The 21,109-nt window shown below is 44.5% G+C and overlaps 1 protein-coding gene across 1 annotated transcript in view; it reads left to right on the top strand.

Moving 5' to 3' along the window:
- Nucleotides 1-5,502: 5,502 nt before the first annotated feature.
- Nucleotides 5,503-21,109, top strand: part of MYO10 (myosin X) — a 214,682-nt gene continuing 199,075 nt past the window's right edge. The window contains 1 exon segment of the mRNA XM_036845816.1: nucleotides 5,503-6,441. Coding sequence (XP_036701711.1) covers nucleotides 6,421-6,441 — 21 coding nt within the window. The 5' untranslated portion in view covers nucleotides 5,503-6,420.

Genomic DNA, 21,109 nt, shown 5'->3' with positions numbered 1-21,109 from the left:
GGTCCAGAGTGGCCTCTCTGGATGGCACTGCTGGCCCCAGCCAATCCCAGGCACCAAATGGGACTTAGACCATTTTGAGAAAAGCACCCCCAAGGATAGGACCCCACTTTCCTCAGCCTAAGGGTGTCACTCCTCCTAAGGTATTGGCAAGTGGTAGAAAACAAAATCCACTTCAGAGAATTTAAGCAAGAGGAGATTATTAAACAGTATTACACAGCTTGCCGTATCATTGGAAGGGCTGAAGAAATGAGCTTTAGGCTAAGCTTCCAGAAATAATTCTTAGAACCACAGCACAGAGGAGGCCTGGCTGGTCACAGGCTGCTTCACCTACCAACTTAAGAACCCCACTAGGGCAGCGTAGGAGTGACGTCCCCACAGCTGACCACTAAAACATACCTTCTGCCCCCAGCTCTGCCACCAACACTGACTCTCTGACTCTCCCCTGTGTCCTCATGTAGTTTGTTCCCCAGGTTAAACCTTGAGTGGGTGCATCCAGTTGGTAGTACTGAAGTCACATGTTTGGCGCAAAGGAAGCTTGAAGATTATCCATTGGGTTGGAGGGATTCCCAATGTAAGGACACTCTCAGCATATGGATAGGACCATCAGAAGATACGGGGCAGCCCTGAATGATGGATATCCACTCCATCAAGATGGCTGAATTAGGGTTATTCCATTCATATATATAGGGAAGTTGGTAAAAGTGAATGGAGGGTGAAGAAGGGGTAGTTTGGGAGCATGAGAGATGAGAAGGACCTCACTAGAAGAAATCGAACAGATGGTTGGAAACGTGGGGCTGGGACTTCTTTGAGCTTGAGTTATGGGTTTGGGAATCATTTATGAAGAGATGGCAGCTGAAGTACTGAGAATTAATGGCATGAATGTGAGAGTGGAGAAGAGAATGCAGGCTTAGGATTGACCATATTTTGGAGGAGGGAGGGAGGAGGGGAGCCTGTAAAAATGACAGAGAAAGAGGTCAAAGAGATGGGAGAACCAAACAAATGCAGTGCTTTAAAGCTAGGTAGAAATGGCTACATAAAGCTAGGTAGAATGCGGCTCAATGCAAAATGGAAAAGCAGGGCCCCTGGTTCAAAACTCATTAGAATTTTAAGACAACACAACAGAGTATTAAACCAAGCCCAGGGCCCCTTCTGAGCTTAGGGTCCTGTGCAACTAACTCTATAGATGCACCCCTGTGAAGCTGGCCCCAAAGCTGAGAAATGAGAATTTCAAAAGAGGGGTGATGTCAAGGAGGATGGAATTTGAGAACAGGCTGTGGAATTTGATTATTCTGAGGTCATGGTGATCTTCAAGAGAATGGGGTTATGATCTCCACTCATAAGAGGCTGATGGGTAAATTGCTTGGGATGAAGTGTAGACAGTGAAAAGCTAGGGGTCTTAAGGGAGATGGCCCAGTAGTTCAGGGAGCAATTGGGTTAAGAAACAGCCATTCTCAAGTGGAATAGACACAACCACATTTATTGGCTCGGATAATGTGAGCAGGAAAGATTGAAGATGCAGGAAGAGGGGAATATGTGAGGGCACAAGGTCTGGAAGTGGTAAACATGTGATTAACAGCAGAGATGGAGAGATGGTAAACTTGAGAAAGTCATCCTGGGAGCTACTCTGTTCTAAGAGAGAGAGTGTGAAGACAAAAAGAAATCAAAGAGAAAGGGAGGCGTCAAACGTACTCCAAGTGGGCAGAATCTATCATCAGGGAGGGTTTCATGGATCTTTATACCACTTATTTATCACACCCAACAGGACCAGGACACAGCACTTTAAAGGGAAATGGATTCATTTATGAAAACAACTCTGTGTTTGTGCGGGATATCAATTTAGAAAGCATTCTTGCTGTAGTGTGAAGTGATGGGGATTTAGTTGGCATTGATTGTCCATTGAGGGCTCTCTGATTAGGTAAATTACATCTTAGCTGTAGCCCATTTTGTTTAGAAAAATGACTGCTAGCAAATCAGTTTTTGAGTGTCTTATCCCTGCTTCATTTCCGAATTTACTTTTTTGTACTTGTTTAATTCTACTACAATGTGAAACATTTCAGGTATTTTTCCCCCCGAATTTTATTCTTTCACAACTGTTTTAAGTTTCACATGAAAAAACAAAACAAAACAAAACTTCCTCAAGGGTTTCTGAATTGTAAGTTATGAGAAATAAAAGCGACACTTGTTTAAAAATTTAAAGAACACGAAGATTCCCTTAATATTTGCTTGTTCAAAAGGCAAAAACACATGAATTTTTAAAGATCCAAGACTATAAGTGAACCGAAAGGAACTGCTGTTTAGTTAAGCATGGAAAACAGGATTTTAAGGTTGTGTCAGTTATTAACTTCTAATCTGTGTGAAAGAAACTCCAGAACTTTCTCTTCCCGTAACTGGTAATTAAACCATTAGTCTGACTGGAGCAATTAGAGCGAGTGTTTTATAAAAACAAAGGTAATAAAGAAGACTCTATACACTAAGACACATCCCGATTAGGAACTGCCAGCAGCAACACAACAACAACAAAGGAACTCAATTCGAAATCACAAAGGAAATTAAGACAAGCTACGTCAACTGAAAACAAACAAACATGTGGTGGAAACAAAAACAGAAGAGGATCATAGTACTTATTCACATACATACCTGTACGGAGATCTCCCTTAAAGTGGGGAAATGGTCCCATCTATATACAAATAAATTTCTGTCACTTATGGGTTAATTTTTGCAGCTAAATAAGAGAATGTAACTTGAGCTTTTTTTGTTGTTTTATTTTGCAAATGTAACACTCCGTGAGCATGTTTGAGAAATAAGTAGGATAATTAAGAAGGAACTTGGGGGCTTCCCTGGTGGCACAGTGGTTAAGAATCCGCCTGCCAATGCAGGGGACACAGGTTCGAGCCCTGGTCTGGGAGGATCCCACATGCCGCAGAGCAACCAAGCCCGTGCACCACAGCTACTGAGCCCGTGCACCACAGCTACTGAGCCCGTGTGCCACAACTACTGAAGCCTGTACACCTAGAGCCTGTGCTCCACAACAAGAGAAGCCACCGCAGTGAGAAGCCCGCACACCGCAACGAAGAGTAGCTCCCGAGCGCAGCAACGGAGACCCAACACAGCCAAAAATAAATTAATTAATTTTAAAAAATTTAAAAAAGAAGGAACTTGGCTTCAGAGAAATGTGTCCATTCTGGCATTAACATTTGTGAGCCTCTGTCACTTCTCAAAGGGCATAGTTTAATGTTTTAGTACAAACAGCTTTGACCATTGGGTAACACAGCTCCTTAAAAGGAAGCACTTAACTTTTCAGTGCTTCCCCTTCTCTGTCCAATTTTGTCAAAGCCCTTGTAAATTTAACATACTCCTTTTAAACAACTGATTCCACCCCAAATACTTGAAAGTTTGATATCCTGTTTAGAATGCTTAAAATAACATGTGCTTTGCTGTTTGTTCAACAAATAGAATCTTACTGCTACTGTTTATCTTTACACCTTTTTGAGACTGTGCATTTATATGGAAAATCTGATGATTTCTGAAAACAAAAAGCGATGATCCTCAAACATTGAATTGTCTACTTGGGTGATTACTAAAATGCAGATTCTTAGGCACCCAGCCCACCCCTGAGATTCAGTCATGTGTTCTTTTGCTTTTTCTTTTTGACAATTGTCCTAGGGGATTTTGATAAAGTGGTGTAAACTTTTAAAAGAAATATAATTCAGTAAAATTCAACCCTTATGTATTGGATCTGCCTCACAATTCTTTTGAGGCAAGTTGGGGGTATGTAATTATTAACCATATCTTCTTAATCAATAGGGAAGTAACTTTCAAAAATAGTCTATTTTTTTGAGCAGTTCTAACTTTACAGAAAAATTGAGGGTAAAGTGTCCCTATATCCCAGTTCCCTTTATTATTAACATGTTGTATTAGCGTGGTACATTTGTTACAACTGATGAGCCAGTATTGGAAAGTGACTTTGAAATGACCATGGCCAAGGCTGCCAGTGGCTGGGCTGATGCTGGGAACCAAGCCACACCCACATCCCCATTTGAACCAGCTGCCTGTACTTTCTCTTGAAAGATGTTCTATACAGATTAACACCATCATGACTGTAATTGCTCTGCGCCAGTATCTGAACACAGATGGCAGCAGGACTCATTCAACTAAGCACTATGGTGCCTGGGAGGGTTGGTATTTATCCTGGCTCCATCTTAACTTTCCACGCAACCTGGGACACAATCTTTAATGGCTTACATGTGTAAACCTGTGAAACAGGGCAATCACAGAGCACAATATCATGAATTAATTTAACCTTGACTCTTTCCAAAGGGGAGTGGAGTGGGTACAACGATATTAATGCTGAAGAACTGCTCTGAGATAGGTTACAAACATGCTTGAATTTTCACGCAAGGATTAGGGGGATGATTTATTCATTCATTCATTCATTCAGCCTCTGAAACAGGCTGGGGATAACAATTTGAAAGCACAGTTCCCTCTCTCAAAGAGCTTCTATTCTCCCAACTGAAGATGGGTAGGACACCAACAAACAGACCCTTAGCAGAATATAGTTTTACCCCAACAAGATATAGTTTCCTCCGTAGTTGTAGGAATAAGCCACGGCCGGTGGTTAGGCGGAGCTGGAAGTGGCATGAGTAGCTGAACATCTCTGGGCAGGCTTCCCACGGAAGATGTGACTTTCCGACTTGAGTCTTAAAGGATGGGTAGCAGTTGGCAAATCCCCTAGAGAGAACTTCTCAAACCATTTGTGGTGAAGAACCAGTTGTTTTTGTTTCCAATCTGCCAGGTACCAATAGGAAAACCCTGCTGTGCCAGGTGTGAGTCACCACGAGTCTGACAACACCCAAACTGGTTTATACTCGGTTCAAAGAGCCCACGGATCATGTGCTTGTATGTCGTGGCATTTTTTAAATTGCTACAAAAGTTTCTAAACCTTTGCTGTCAGTTTCTCTACTTGTTACAGACAGGTTCCAAACAGTTTGCAGAACAGCGCAAGGCCAGGTGCCATCCCTTGAAGGCACCTGAGACTTGCTGGAAATGCAGATTATCAGCGCTCATCCCACTCAATTCCAATCTGCATTTTAACAAGATTCCCAGGTGATTCCTGTGCACGCGAAAGTTTGAGGACCTGCCCCAGAGAAACCAGGACTCAGTACCAGGGGGGTTTGATCCTTCATCCATCTCGCTTCCATTTGACTATCTGCTGCTTCCTTTAGGTCCAGGAAAAGTGTTACATTTTTTAAGGTGCAGTTGGCCACGTCCTCTTCCAGTTTACAAAACTACATTTTCCCACTGCGACGAAACCGTCTTTTATCCTGGGTGCAGGAGAGAAACTCCACACGGGTAGGCAGCTTCCAGAAATTCTGATTAGCCTCCCTTCTCCGCTTTGATCTGGCCCAACAGCCGGGGCAGCTCCACGGACCGCGCTTCCGTCCCCGGGGTCGCTCATCTGCCGAGCTGCATTAATGAGATCCGCGTTGAGCCGGTTCCAGAGCGTGCTAAAGATCAAAGGCACACACACACACAAATCCCCCAACCCCTCCTCCTTGGAGACTATTTGGTCTTTCTCACCAGAGGGAAGAGTCAACTCCCCCGCCCGCACCTAGGTGGGGAGGCGGGGAGGGAGCTGGGAGCCGCTCGGGCCCCGCCTTCCCCGCCCGCCCCGGAGCCTGCGGCGGCCCGAGGCGCAGAGTGGGCGGGGCCTGGGCGAAGATGGGGGCGGGGCGCGCCGGCCGGGCGAGGCCGAACCTAGCGGAAGCGCGGGGAGGGGTTGGCTGAGGGCTGGGCTCCTGCAGGGGCGGGGCGTGGCGGATGGGCCCGGTGGGCCGGCTGAGTGGGCGGGGCTCAGCCCTTGGCGGGGCGGGGCGAGGCGAGCGAGTGGGCGGGGCCGGATGAGCGGGCTGGGCGGGCCGTGCTCTCCTGTCCGCAAGTCTCCGTGTGGCCGTGAGCCGGTGAGCCCGGGTGTCCGAATACTCACCGGGGCGGCGCTCGAGCTGGGAGAGCCATTCCGGGCTCGCTTTGTGGCCGTTGTCCCCCTGCCCGCCCCGAGCGCCTCCGGCCGGAGCGCAGAGGGAGGGGGCGCACTCCCCAGACCCCCGCCTCCCTCCCCCAGCCGGGGGGAAGAATGTGCCACCAGCTGTTCTCCGCTCGCGAGCGCGGCGCCCAGGAGTGAGGAACTTGGAGAAAGAGGAGACAAAGGCTGCAGTTGGGACGGATGAGTTAGAGACTTGGGTTTGGGCAAACAAAAGGTGCGAAAGACGAGAAGGGGAGAAGGAGATGGCAGCGGGGGAGCCCCGCGGGCTCGAGTTTCTGGGAGTCGCGCTGTGACACGCATGGTTTCCCCGGACCTTCTGCTGGGCTGACTTCCGCGAGCTGGGAGCCGGACTCGGGCGAGTTGGGGAGCGCACGGGAACAATGGACAACTTCTTCCCCGAGGTGAGTGCGCTCGCGGCCGGGAGGGCGGGCGCCGGCGTCCCGGGCCGGGCTGCTTTCCGTGAGCCGGTCGCGGGCTCCTTTCCTGCCCGGACCTGGCCTCCCAGGAGGGAGGGAGGTGCTCACCGCGCCGCGCGCACACACGCTACCGCGCGCACTTAGCCCGAGAGGGTGAAACTTTCAGGGAGTCGCCAGAAATCAAGCCCCGGGGAGTCTCCGGCTGAGTAATCCCTGGCGGGATTTATTTTGTCCCGCGCTCCCGCTTGGCCCCGGGATGCAGCGAAGGTGAGCGTCCTTTTGCGGGGGTGGCTGGCTCACCGGGTGTCCCCGCGGCGACCCGCGCGAGGTGAGCTGGCGGACGAGGGGCCCGGCGGGGAGATGTGCCTGCCCGGCTGCCTGGGTGCGGGAAACCCAATAAAAGCGTTCATCGGGGACTTTGCCTTTCTCCAAGAAAGGTCTGGTCTGGAATTTCCTTTGCAAAACGTGCCGGCTTCCTGTGAGAGGGGTGCAAACACTTCCAGAGGAGACGCTTAATGAAGTGTGAGAAGGGGGAGGCGAGGGTTTAATCGTTCACTGTGTTCTCGGCCTGTCGGACCTTTGGAGTCTAGGTTCTGGTGCTCACCAAGAAGTGCTCTTTTAGGATTTGAGATCATTCCAGAGGGTGAGATCAAAAGATCACGTATTTGTGCTGACTGTCCTTGGCAGATTTGGAATTCGAATTTAAAGAAAATCGTTTAGAGCGAACATTGGTTATTTTTGAAAGATTAAACTGATGCTCCTTTTTGGGTCATTGAGGGCGGGACACCACGGTTACTTGAAACCCTTGACTTGAGAACCCTTTTCTCTGGGATCGAGAGTTACCGTGGTTTCTTGGTTCCCTTTCCTTTCTTGGTTGTGTTTATTTAACAAATTCTATTTAAGTTTGAGGTTTGAAGTGGCTCAAAGTAAACTTAGTTGGCTTAATGAGTCTGATGTGACTTTCATTGAAAGCCAGGGGATGTTTTGTAAATCCAGGACAGTTTTGGAACCTTCCAGCAAATTAGATTGGTGAGGGTTTGCCTCTATGTTGGTTAACTTGCTTTCTCAGACTTAATTGGATTTATTATTTCAAGTCATTGTACTTTCCGGATGCCCACTTACTATAAATAGCCTGATGACTATTTATAGTGGCCAGAGTGGTATATTCTTGTGTAATAGTAATATCCCCTTTTTTTTTAAGTGGTATCTCACAGGTGATACCCACATTCATGGTGAGAGGTCGACTGGAAAAGAATTAATCATTCATTAATACATATTTCTCCTTTTTTTTTTTTTTTTAAATGAGACCTATAATTGTGAGACTAGCATTTGCTAGTCCATAGACCTTTGTTTGCATGCCTGTAAGAAGGCACCAGAACTTTTTGCAGGAGTTGCAGGTTAACCAGTGATAAAAGACCAGTGGGCTAGTTTAATTGCTTTCATCTGTAAGAAAACCTGAGGCTCTGCCTGCGGGACTCTTAATTCTTAACTTTTTTTGGCGGGGGGAGGGAGGCCTTTATTTTGCTCTTGTGTTGTGAGTTCTTTAGGAAATTTGATGAGACATAGAATTTGTATTCGATTTGTTGGGGTCCCCGTCCCCATGAAGCCTGTCTGTGGACTGCAGGGGGCCAGTGACCTCCCCTTTGGAAGGACTCTGCCCCCTAGTGGAAGTGGGGAGAACTGCAGGATAACATGGGGCAGCTGCAACCTCCTGCCCTGGTATCCTCCCATTGGACTTTGAAGTACTGTTTCTCCCTACACTATGCCTTGGTTCAGTGTAAGGAGACCTAGTTGTTGGATTTTATATCCATGATTAATATAATGTTGAAGTTGGCCTTCAGAGATCTTCTTCTCCATCCCTTGCCTTTCCTAGGTGAAGAATCTTAATCCAAAGACGTTAAGTCACTTGCCCAAGGTTGAAGAGGTTGTTATAGAACTCACAGCCTTTTTGCTCTGTTGCTGGTGACTTTAGTATTGGGGGACATTTTTATTCAAAGTTATACTTTTACTCTTGTGATGTATTTCTATTACAATGTTAATTTCTAATCAGAAATTAATTTCTGATTAATTTAGTTCTAGTCAGTATTAATTTTTAATCAGAGTTCCTTCCCTAACCATAATTACTTTGAATGGGAAGCCAGCAGGGCCAGAGAGGCTATACAGTGCTATTAATTGAAGACATACTCCTAACATAGATCCTGTCTCTATGGATCTCTTTATGGAGTAAGTGTGGAAGTGATGTATTTCCAAGGACGGCAAAATTGTAAGGCCTCTTGTATCTCTAAGTGGTGTCCTGTTCTTTGGTAACTTTTCCCATTGTGACTTAGGGATAATGACTTATTGCTTGTTGGACAGCAATTTGAAGCTAATGTTAACAATTGAAAAAAAATTGAATGAGATGTCGCATGTATTAGCTCTATGTGTGAACGGCCAAATAACAAGGAAGCGAGAGCTCCTTGTGACTAGCAGCTGCTATTTAGAGCTAGACCAGAGTTTCTCAAACTGGGTACCATTGACACTCTGGGTCAGTCAGTTCTTTGGTGTGGGGGAACTGTCCTGTGTAGAGTGGAATGCTGAGCAGCCTGCCTGGTCTCTACCCACTGGATGCCACCAGCACCCCCAAGTTGTGACAACCAAAATGTCTGCAGACGTTGCCAAATGAGCCACAGAGAACAAAGTCATTCCCAGCTGAGACCCACTGAGTGAGACCCACGAAGCAGTTGCCTCGTGGAATTAATTCCCGTGCGTGTTGCAGGCACAGCTTTCTTGCCTACTTTACGTAGCATCAGGCATCTGACTGCCGGTCACCTGGAAGCTTGTGAGGCTTGTGCCCGGCAGCTGATGGCTACTGACCTCAAAATGTACCCGGGGATTGGAGAACACTCCCCAACTGAGTTTCAGTTTCTTCACGGCCTTGGATCTTTATGACACCTCTCGAGTGAATTGTGTGCGCGCTTCTCGGAAATTTGCTTTTTCAGCATTTAGAGGTAAGTTGTTAAGAAGTTACTTCAGGAAGAACCTAAGGTTAGGTATGTCTGTAACCAGAAGCAAGTTTTAAAACAAACTGAAAAGGCTCAACCGGCAAAGTGGCAAGACTGCTGTGCAAACGTGTTGATGTTTTGAAGTGGCCGCTGTTTCCAAGTCCCCAGTGCCGGGTACAGACTAGAATACTGGAGGGGCCAGTCGGTGCCAGCTGGACACGTAAACGAGCGGGACTTCTCCGTCTTGTTTTAGGAACAGGCATGGCATGATGGCTGTTCAAGCAAAAGATCTTCTGAGGCTTATTAACTGGACATATATGAACACTTTGATTTTTCAGAAGTGTGTAAAATATACACAAGTAAGATACTCATAAACACAAACATAGAGCAGGTATTAATGTTTTAAGCGCTAAATTGTTAGTGGAAAGCATTCCAGCTGTACCTGTTTCTTACAGCCTGGGTCACCCTGGGCTGGAACAAACACACCTCTCCAGGTGTTAAGTGGAAACACCTTCCTCGTTTCCACTTAATTCGGGGTGGTGTCTTAATCTCTATTGTTACCTGGAGTTCAAATAGTTTTTTCAGCTGGAACGAGTTCTTGAGGCTATTTTTCTCCCCTTTTTATAGTGTTTTGTTCGTTTCACATCTTACTGATATTTTTTGTCTTGGTAAAAGAAATTAAGACTGTTGATTTTAGCAGCTCCTTCCTCCCCCTCCCCCTGACCCCCCAATCATCTCTCAAGGGCAAAAGGCAAGCACTGAGGACTTCCTTGTCCCACCACATCCTGCAGGCCACCCCTTTGACGACTATAAAGTGGAATCATCAGAACATTCCCTGGTGTCCCCTTTTCCCACAGTGGAGTGACAGTGCCTTGCCCTTTCTGCACACCCCGCAAGGATTCCTGTTGTCACTTTTGGGCCCTGCCATGTTGGGTGCAGCAGAGGCACGGAAGCAGCTGGGAGCAGGGAGCCCTGGTCTCCTGGGCGGTCACCTCTCCCCAGATCAGGCCCAGAGCGGCGTGGGTAGGGCCAGCACTGTTTAACCAGAGCTGTGCAGGGAGAGTGCCGAGTGTTTGTTTTTCCAGCTCTGCTGGCTTTTAAGTGAGGTCACCTTTAAGGACACAAGCCTTGAATGCGCTCTTCTATGGAGTGATGGGAAATAGGGTACCTCCTTATAAATGGGTTTCAAAATTTTGCATTCAGAATAACTGCTACGTAATTCAGTAAGTCCCCTACATAACGAACGAGTTCCGTTCCCAGAGCCCGTTCGTTAAGTCCAATTTTGTTTTTAAGTCCAACAAAGTTAGCCTGGGTACCCAACTAACACAGTTGGCTCCACAGGACTGTACTGTAATAGGTTTATAATACTTTTCACACAAATAATACATAAAAAACAAACACAAAAAATAAAACATGTTTAATCTTACAGTACAGTACCTTGAAATGCACAGTAGTACAGCACAGCAGCTGACATCCAGGGCTGGCATCGGGTGAACAGGCAAGAAGAGTTACTGACTGGAGGAGGGAGGGGAGGTGGGAGATGGTAGAACTGAAGGATCGTTAGCAATAGGAGACGGAAGGCAAGCTGCAGTTTCACTCACGCCTGACATTGATGGAACACACATTCGCATCTTTGAAAGTTCGCAACTTGAAGGTTCGTGTGTAGGGGACTTATAGTCTCAGGTCATTGACTTGCAGGGCACGCTCAAGCAGGAGCAGCCAGTGAAGTCTACGGGAAGCTGGGCCACACTTCCCTGGGCCTGAATGCCCCTAGGCGGGTTGAGAGCCTCCTCCCTACGGGTAGAAGAGATGTGGCCTCTGGGAGGCTGGCTGTACCCTCCACACCTGTGGGCTCTCAGCCAGGTTATCTGACCTTCCTGGGCTTCCTTTCTCTGTCTGTAAGTGAGCATAACGGTGTTGACCTTGCATGGTTATTAGAATTCGAGATAAGGTTTACAGAGCTCTTGGCACCTGGTAAGTGAGTAATAATTCAAGATTATAGTAACTTAGAAATTAAGAACGAGTGGCCTTTGATGGTGACTGAAATCCCAGTACTCTATGGTGCAGGGAAATCTTGGTCTTCGAGCTGTTCCCAGTATCATTTCTGGTGCTAGATTGCATTTTTTAATTTTCTCCCTTTTGACCAATACACTTCTGGCTGATTTTCCAGAACTCTGTCTAAAGCATGTCTAGATGGCTTATAAAGTCAAGCTCACATTCTTAGTCTGGTTTCCAAGGCCTTCTGACCTTGCAACTCTCTTTATTCTTTTCCCGCACGTGAATTCTGTTCCAGAGGATCTATTACCAATCCTACTCCAAACCTTCGTCTGTGCCGTTCTCTCCGCTGATCGGATGTCCTGCCTGTCTAGCTCCTTTTTGAAACCATCCCCAACAAGTCTAGTTCATGGTCACTCCTCTCTTCCCTATGAGCTTGACTGTACTTCTTTCTGTCCTGGTTGTGTTAGGAATTTACCCCTTTTAGCTAGAGGGCTTTACTTATTTTTTTTTTTTTTCCTTCTCCAACGAATAGACAGAGTCTTGAGAGGTTAAATAATCCGATTTATAAGTTTTGTCACCTCGTTTGCACTCAAAGGTCCTTAAGGATGGGATTCTATCCTTGTGTAGCTGTTATTTTCCTCTCGAGTACAGATTTTTTTTATGGTGGGAGGGGAGATGCTTCTAACTTTTTCTCTTGATTATGAAGCATTTTACAGTTCTTTGAAGACAGTAAGAAATATGTTTGCTGTTTACTGAGTGCTTATTGTGTGCAAGGCATGTTTCTGAGCACTTTCCATTCAGTAATTAATTTATTTAACAACCCTATGAGCGAGGTTCCATCGATGAGGAAAGTGAGGCAGAGAGAGGTTAAATAAGTGGCCCAAGGTCACACAGTTAGAAAGCGATGGCCAGGCTTTGAACCCACACAGGATGTCTCCAGAGGGTCTGTGCTCTTCACTGCCATGCTTGACTCTCCTGTTGGTGTCACTTGTCTTATGCTTGCATCACTGTTTCTTTGATAAAGTACTTAAGACCTTAGGCAGTTAGTGAATGATTTTTGAGTTGAAAACTGCATGGGGGTTTGGGAAAACAAGTGGCCCACGCCCCAGAAACACTGCAAACCCAGCAGGAAAATGTTCATCAGCTTTTGAACATGCCACCAGTTTTTATTTGGTGTGCCTTTTACTTAGGAAAGACAATTCCCTTCTGTTTCCTCGTGAGGTGTGGTTACTAAAGCTGCTGGCCCCAACCTCATGAGGATGGTAGGGAGATATAGATAATAAGGCACTTAGAAAACTAGATTTTTGAGAAGTAGTTATTTTATTAAAAGAAAGGATAGGGCTTATTTGTCTCCCTATTCTAAGTCTCAATTATCAGAGTATTCCTCTTGGAGGTTTTCTGATGGAATCTTCTCTTTCGATTAAAGATTCTGGCCGCCTTCCCAGAGTTTCTCTATATCCGTTGTTTTACTTGTTAGCTTATTAATGCTTGTGGGTGGAGTGATCTTTGACAGGAGAGCGGAATATTTCTCATGGAGCAGTCCTTGAATAAAACATTTTGATACCTCACTAAAAGCTGTTTGGAAAATGTGTCCGCCAGGCTTAATATATGAAACTTGAGTCCCCAGTTTAAATCTAGCCCCTCGTGTCACATGACATCACATCATCTGACTCTGCCAGTTACAGGAAAAAGTGTTAGAGTTCTTGTGGCAAAGCCATGCCACATCTGTTGAAACACAGCCAGAGCAGGGGAGGACCAGATGGCAGTTAGGCATTTCATAGTTCTGTCTTCTCCCCAGCTTCAGTATCTACTCTTCAGGATGAAAATTGCCTCTGTAGAAAGGCATTTAAAATTGTGGTAATTAAAAAAAAAAAAAAAAAAAAGAGAGAGATTTATATTAGAAAAGGTAGGCAATGTTGAATTTTTGTATTTTGTGGTGGGGATGTTTATCTTTATTACCTGTCAGTGATTAAAGGGCAAGGTAAAATGAGATTTGGACGTTGGAATAGAAAGTAGCTTTTTCACTTGGCCTCTTACCTAATACTTGGCCTCTTACCATAATTCTTTTAAGTGTCATTTTTGGGGGTCAGTTAATAACATGTAAGCAGTATCCATTGACAGTGATGTACATTGTGGAGAGAAGTGGACTTACCTCTTTGTAGAGTCTGTGTTCATGCTATCTACTTTGTGTGTTAAAAGTCTATTTAAAAGTTTTTCTGGTAGACTTCATGCTCATGTGTGAGTCTACCATTGATTTTTGGGTTTTATCAGCTTCATAGATACTTAAATTGGGTTGCTAGGAATATATGTAGAATTAGGAGCGTTCTTGCTTAAAAACAAAAGCTTTGATAAACATAGATTTACAGTACTACTTTTCCATGTCATTCTTAAACTTTTTTCTTTCCTTAATCCTGCAAGGAGTATGTGCTAAGTTTAGAAAATTTAGAAAATGCCATAAGCAAAGGACAAAAACTTTCTCAGTCCTACTCTTAATGTTTTGTGGTATATGCTTTCTTTGCCTCTGTATCTGTTTCTGTGAAAGGGCACCTGTAATGTTTTTCACTTAAGAGTTGCTTGAGAGGGCTTCCCTGGTGGCACAGGGGTTAAGAATCCGCCTGCCAATGCAGGGGACACGGGTTCGAGCCCTGGTCCGGGAAGATCCCACATGCCGTGGAGCAACTAAGCCCGTGCGCCACAACTACTGAGCCTGCGCTCTAGAGCCCGCGAGCCACAACTACTGAGCCCGTGAGCCACAACTACTGAGCCCGCGTGCCTAGAGCCCGTGTTCCTCAACAAGAGAGGCCACCGCAAGGAGAAGCCTGCATGCCGCAACTAGAGAAAGCCCGCGCACAGCAACGAGGACCCGACGTAACCAAAAATAAAATAAATAAATTTAAAAGAGTTGCTTGAGAAAAGCTTTAAATGGCAAGGATCTTGCATGTATACAGACAGCCCCTGTGATTTTCAGGGCCGGGGACAAGAGTACAAATGCAAGCCCTATATCACATCTGTAAAATATTTAAGTTATAAATCAAGCTTCCAAACTGGTAAATAAGTGTCTTCTATTCTCCTACCTTGATAAATATACCTTCATTAGGACACAATCGAAAAATGTCTAAAGCTATGGGTTTTATTGCCCAAAGTCAGACTATGAAAGATGAAGGAAGATAATTATAGTTGCACATGTGTGGGTGTCCTATTGATGGACCAGTGATGTCTGCGTGAGTAATAGACATATACTCCATAGTAAATTTTCAATAGGTCTACTTTTCTTGCCCATATTTCAGCAGAATCACTAATTATATGGTTACAGTCAAGATTTTCACAATAATTTGTGTTACTGACAGTAATGCTAAAGTAAAAAACCTTTCTTGAGTCATTGTGGTTCTTTAATTAATTTCGGTTTGGGGATGCTTTGCTAAGGCAGCCAGTAGTTATTGACATTGTCAACAAAATTCATACAGCAATATTTAGGTTAAAAAAAGGAATAAAATTACGTGTGATAGGTTATTGATACTGCAGGAAGCACAAAATATTTTAATTTTATTGTATAAGTCATATCATTAATATTGTGAATTTCCACTGTTTCTTAAAATATTCCTCAAACTTTTCAATCCTGTGTATATTATAAAGAAAACTGAAAACAGAAGTTAATTCGTTAAAAATCTGTTTTCAGATGAGACTAAACCTTAATGCATCTCAGCCAGAAAATAGTCTACATATAAAAATGTGTGAATCTTTTTCTTCCTAGTCATGGAAATGTTTTTATCGCCTTATATTTTCTTAAAATACCAACTTTGTTGCCTGTTTCACATGTAGTTCCTGTTTGAAGAAATTTTTCTCTAAAATTTTTAAAAACACATTTTTTTAAAGTGAAGTGGCCAAGTTAGGTTTTTTGGGGGGTTTTGGAAACTTTTGCTAATATTAATAGTAAACAATAGTTTATATCAAATAGCTGCTGCTACTGCAAGTTCAAAATTAATATAATATCATTTTCCACCAAAGACCGTGATTTACTCTTTATTTGAGGAACTTCTGTTTGTTTACCTTCTTTTTTCTTTGTGATGCACAGTGCACTCTGAAACCTATAGCCCAAGACAGAGGTCTGAGGTGTCTGGTCTGAGTGGCCCTGCGTTCTTCCTGGACATGTGTCCCTATTTATGTGTCCATTCTAGGTGTATCTAGGTGTTTGCTATTATAGAAAACAGGACACATACATTCTCGTACCCAGGTCATTGCACGCTTGTCTGATTATTTCTCGAGGATAAAATTTTCCAGGAGTGGGGATGTTTGTTCAAAGGGTTCGCACATTTTTACTTAGACTATTTGGCAGCAAAAGTTTTCTGAGAGGTGTCGGTGCAGCTTACAGCAGGCACAGCTGAGACACCCTGTCATGATGTATTTATGATAGCAGGGATTTTGTAGCTTCTTCTTAGAGTCTTAATGACATGCATTGTTTCACAGAGGAAACACATAATACTAGATTTCTGTGTCCACTTGTTAGGTTCTTCTCTGAACCAGAGTGGAGGAGGGAGGCATTCTTCTCAGTCAATTACAAGTGGGGTGTTGATTCGCATCTGACCCCCAGAAATCCCAGTGCCCGTACCTGATGTTCATTTAAGGCCAAAGCCTACACAGGGGACCTTGCTGTATACCGCCTGGGGAGCCATTGGCCATTTGTTTGGGGAATCGTTTGTATGGATTTTTCTTTTAATTCTTATTCCTTTGCATTGTAAGTATCCTTGTGAGTTAACCCTGAGCTACAGCAGTTACGTGGTGGTGGTGGTTCTAGCTATAGGGATTTAGGTAACATACAACACTGTTGACGGGTGTGTGTGTGTGTGTGTGTGTCTGTGTCTGTGTCTGTGTCTGTGTCTGTGTCTGTGTCTGTGTCTGTGTGTGACTGTAAGGCTTATTATTTTTATTAATTACCCCCGGGAGATCTTTCCATGGACTTTGAAATAGAAGTGTTGAGTTCTGGGTGAAAATAACACTCCACCTTTTACAATGTATACCACTGTCATTTAGTACAGGTTTGCTTCTGTTTATCTCTGCCCACATTTTGTTCTTTCAATGATGAGCGCTAAGGGCCAAGGGGTATGTACAGCCCTCCCTTAGCTTTCAGCCTCAGATTTTCAGAGGTGGGCAAGGGTGCCCTCTTTCTAGGCCTTCTCAACCTCAGCACCCTTGACATTTCGGCCGGATCACTCATTGTAACGCAGGGCTGTCCTGTGCTTTGTAGGGTGTAGAGCGGCATCCGGGCCTCTGATCACGAGATGCCGTAGCACTCGCCTCCCTGAGTTGTGACAACGAAAAACATCTCCAGACATTGCAGATATGCCCTGGGGAGGAAGGGGGGAGTAAAATCGCTCCAGTGGAGAATCATGGTGCCATGGCCACACTTTTGTAGCCACAGCTTAAATTTGGATCACTCCCGAACTTTCTTCACCCTTCCTCATTTATGTCGATTCCTAATTGCTTTTCATCTCTTTGGGTGATGGGGAGCACACATTTATCAGTGTTGAAATTTTATTCTCTTTAGGATCCAAACTCTCCCCGGGAGACTTGGACACTTAGAATCGGTTTTATCATCTAAGTTGTGTTGTTCCGTCTGGTGGGAATATTCACGTCCAGCTGTGCCCTCTGCCCTAAAGCTTTCGTTGGTCTCCCTCCTAGTGTTTTACCTCATATTCCCAAAGTTCTCTCCTTAGAGCATTAGGGAAATATTTATTATACCGAGTAATCAAACTAGCTGTTGTTCTCCACTAGGAAAAAAGGAGGTCATATTTTCTCAAAGTTTTGAGAACATGTTGAGGTAAGTTGTAATTATTGCCCTCTCCCTATATATTTTGTACAGTTTTATTCTGACATGTTTTGCTTTTTTTTTTTTTTAAAAAAAAAAAGAAATACAGACTCAGATGTTGCCAAAATAGCAGAGAGGTCCTGTGGACCTGTCACCCAGCTTCCCTGGGGGTGATATCTTATATAACAATAGATAACAATGGTACAGTATCAAAACCAGGAAATTTTCATTGGTCCAGTTTACAGACCTCGTTCGGATTTTTGCATCCACTCATCTGTATGTGTGCATGTGTAGTCCTAGGCAGTGTTACCACACCTATAGATTCGTGCAACCACTAGCACACCCAGAATACAGAACTCTCCCATGCTTCGTGCTGCCCCACGGGAAACAGTCCCACCCTCCCCCCAGTCCCTAGTAAGCACTGATCTGTTCTTCTCTATAATTTTGTCATTCGAGACTGTTACATAAATGGAATCAGTGTGTAAATCCTCTGAGATTGGCATTTTTCACTCGGTGCCCTTGAGACCCACCCGTGCTGTGTGCATCAGTAGTTGCTTTTTATTGCTGCGTAGTATTCCAGTGTACTGGTACTCTTTTAATACCTGTGCTAACATCCATTATCATTCTGAGGCTAGCAGTTATTTGCGTTAGTATGCTCCTCTGTCCCATGGCTGCTGAGAGCTCAGATTCTCGTGGCCCTCCTTGTGTACTTCTTGCAGTATATTTCAGTGCTGCTGTCACAGAATGTTTTGACTGCGGACTCTGTCTCAAGCAATTTGAGGTCGATTCAGTCGAACCCGGTGCATTTGAACCCTTGCTCACCATCCTACCTATCATCAGATTCCTACTCGTGGTCTCTTTCCCCGAGACAGGAGCTGTGTGAAATCAGTGACTTTTGATGGCTAGGCTGTCGAGGTCAGAAACATGTGACAGCCCCACCTGGACCAGCCAGGCGGCCAGTGTTGGAGTTCGCTCAAGCCCAGACTTCTTGGGATGCGGAACAAGAACGCTACAAGATATTCCGGTCATCCACCAGCATCTTGGCAGGCCGGGATGGAAGGAGGGGTTTCTTTGATGTAAGCCAAGACTTCCACGGCCAGGGAAAGTGTCCTGACTTGTCGGGTATGTGGTCGTGGCCACAGTGAGGGATCGTCTGGGTGGAAGGTGGAACAGACAAGGCCCAGCCTCCACCCAAAGGCTGGTCACCCTGCAGGCTGGGGGCCACAGAGCACAGAGCAGGGACGCACCCTCACTCTGGTCCTGGGTCTGGCCAGTTTGGGAGGAATGCCCAGTGCAGATGAGCCCAGGAGAGAGGGGAGTATTTCCCAGTTATTCTTATTGGACTCCTTCTTACAGCCTACTTCTTACTGCTTCTGGTCCCATGCTTTGAAAAAAGAGTTTATCGGGCACAGGGGAGCAACATGTAGAGAGGTAAATCCCGTGGAAAGGAACTCTCCTTACCGTTTTTAATCCCCCTGGTGAGGGGCCACGTGACAGCTCCCCCAGTCCAAGGACACGCAGCCTGAACTCGCCTGACGCCTACTGCCAGCTTCTGAGCCAGCCCTCCTCCCACCTCTGCTGTCTCCACCCAGGATCCCTGACCTCGCTACCCTCTTCCTTTTGTAATTAACATTTGAGCCGAGAATGAGCACGAGGTCCTAGGGAGACGCCCTGTGCTCTGCTCTTCGCCACCTAGGTTGTCTAGCACAGGGTTTCTCCACATGTGAATTTTCTGCCATTGTAACTCCTGTTTTATATGAATAATGCCCACCTGCTCTTGTTTTTCCTGCCAAGTATGTGTCTAGGGTATGACCAGTGAGTGTTTCAGCAGCAAGTAGGTAAGCTGTTACTTCTCAAGTGTAAAAGAGAGATTTTGTTTGTTTGTTTAAACTGGTTTCTATATGAGATTAATATATCATATATGTATATGTGTACATATGCGTATGTGCGAATATCTGTAATATAGATACACGTGTACGTATGTTACATATACATATATAGAACACACATGTTCAGTTTAGCATCCTGCTTGCTGACTGAGGCAGGCAGAACTGTTGGTGTGCGGGCTGAAGTATCTTATACCGAGGTCCTGTTGCCTAAGGGATTTTGTCCACATCTAGTAGATGTATTGTTTGCTGTCCAGAAGCAGAATCTTTACGAGGCAGTGTTTATGAACTGCTTACAGTTTTCTAAGAAGATGAAAGTTACAAGCAGCCTCCCCACTGTTTTAACACCCTACTTGCCTTATTAGAATGGGGTCATCAGAATACCGCCTTGTTAATCCTGAGTTTCCATAAATTTTTCATTCCTTTGGGGATTCTCACAAAAGGAGATGCCAAGTTCAACTTCAAGGATATGAAGTCAGGTGCACACTGTAAATTCTGGCATTAATTTTCAGACCTTGAGAACCACTGAAATTCTTAGATGTGTCTCTTGGGAATGTAGCTTTTTCAGTTGTAACAATTTCCTTCTTGCCTTTGGGTAGGTCTAGTGGGCTAGCTTACTGTATTTTGGGTTCGAAAACCACGTTCACTTAAGGTTCTCTTTGAAAAGGCCAGTGCGCCTTTTCTATAAATATTTTAAAGATGGGATCACCTGTTTTTCAAAGTATATATCAGAAGAAAAAACATCTGATAAAATGAGCTCTTGGCTGTGAAGTTAAGAGGATTGGCTTTTGCCGTACAATATTTTGGATGGCAAGTCAGGGACTCTTTGCATACATTGTGAAGGGTAAATTGTGCATCTGTATTTTCACCATAGTTATTATTTTTCAGTATTTTACCATAAAAATTAAAACATGAGTCATCAGTTTTAAGAGTAAAACAGGTAGCAAAAAGTGGCCTAGCTTGGCTGCCTTAGGCCTTGCCCTTTGGTGGACTGTATGCAGTGTTGAGAAAATGTGCTTCTGAAATTAAAATCTCTTTCAAGGAGTTCAGATGGCTCTTCACCGGGAATGTAACTTTATATTTATTCACTATTATCTTTGAGCTATCAGGTAAATTCCTTTTCCCTGAGGCACAGAGAACTAGGTTCCTTTACCCAGGGTTTATCACCAAATGATGGGGTCAGAAATATGACTTAGGTTGTGTCCTTTTGAGTCTCTTAAAATCCCCGTGGGCTCTTAAACCTCCACCAGATCCCTAAATGGGGATCTTTAGAGTTGGCTTGTGCATGTGAAACAAGGAAACAGGATATGTCAGAAGAATAAAAGGTCCCTTGAGGGTGTTCTTTTGCATTATTATAAAATGTTTGATGAAGCTGAATAGCTGTTCCCTCAAGGTAAGTAAGTTTTTGGAAGTTAATTTAAAAAAATGGTATATCCTGTCTTTTTCACACCCAGCTTAGGACAAAATTACCTTTTAAAGAGAAAAAAAATGTATATTCTAGCAGTGTACTCTAACTCAAGTCAGTGGTTTATTTGTCCAAGGAGGAAATACGATGTAGATTTAGGATTTAATATATTGCAGGATTTTGGTAATAATTTGAATACACGGAATCTGGCTTAGCCATTGTGCTCTTTTCAGCCTCCACGCCATCTGCATTTTCTTTTGTCCGGTTGTTTAACTTGCAAAAGTGTATTGATCACTCATGTACCATGGGCTGGGGCTGTGCTAAGTTCTTGACATGGATTAATTCATTTAATCTGCCCTGTAGCCTTATACATTGGTACCATTCGCATCTCCATTTTACATATGAAAATAGAGAGTCTTAGAGAAGTGATTTGTTTAAGTTCACACAGCTGGGAAGTGGTGGAACCAGGGTTTGGACCCAAAGATATTCAGCTGTATGGAACTAGAAATACAGCTGTACAGTGGTTTGTAGAGAAGGAGGTAAAGACAGAATCTGTGTGGAGAGCTTTGGGAATGTGTAT

This window comes from Balaenoptera musculus, chromosome 3 (genome assembly GCF_009873245.2).
Source record: "Balaenoptera musculus isolate JJ_BM4_2016_0621 chromosome 3, mBalMus1.pri.v3, whole genome shotgun sequence".
NCBI classification, from domain to species: domain Eukaryota; kingdom Metazoa; phylum Chordata; class Mammalia; order Artiodactyla; family Balaenopteridae; genus Balaenoptera; species Balaenoptera musculus.
The sequence above is the reverse complement of the archived record's forward strand: the minus strand, read 5'-3'. Positions and strand labels throughout refer to the sequence as shown.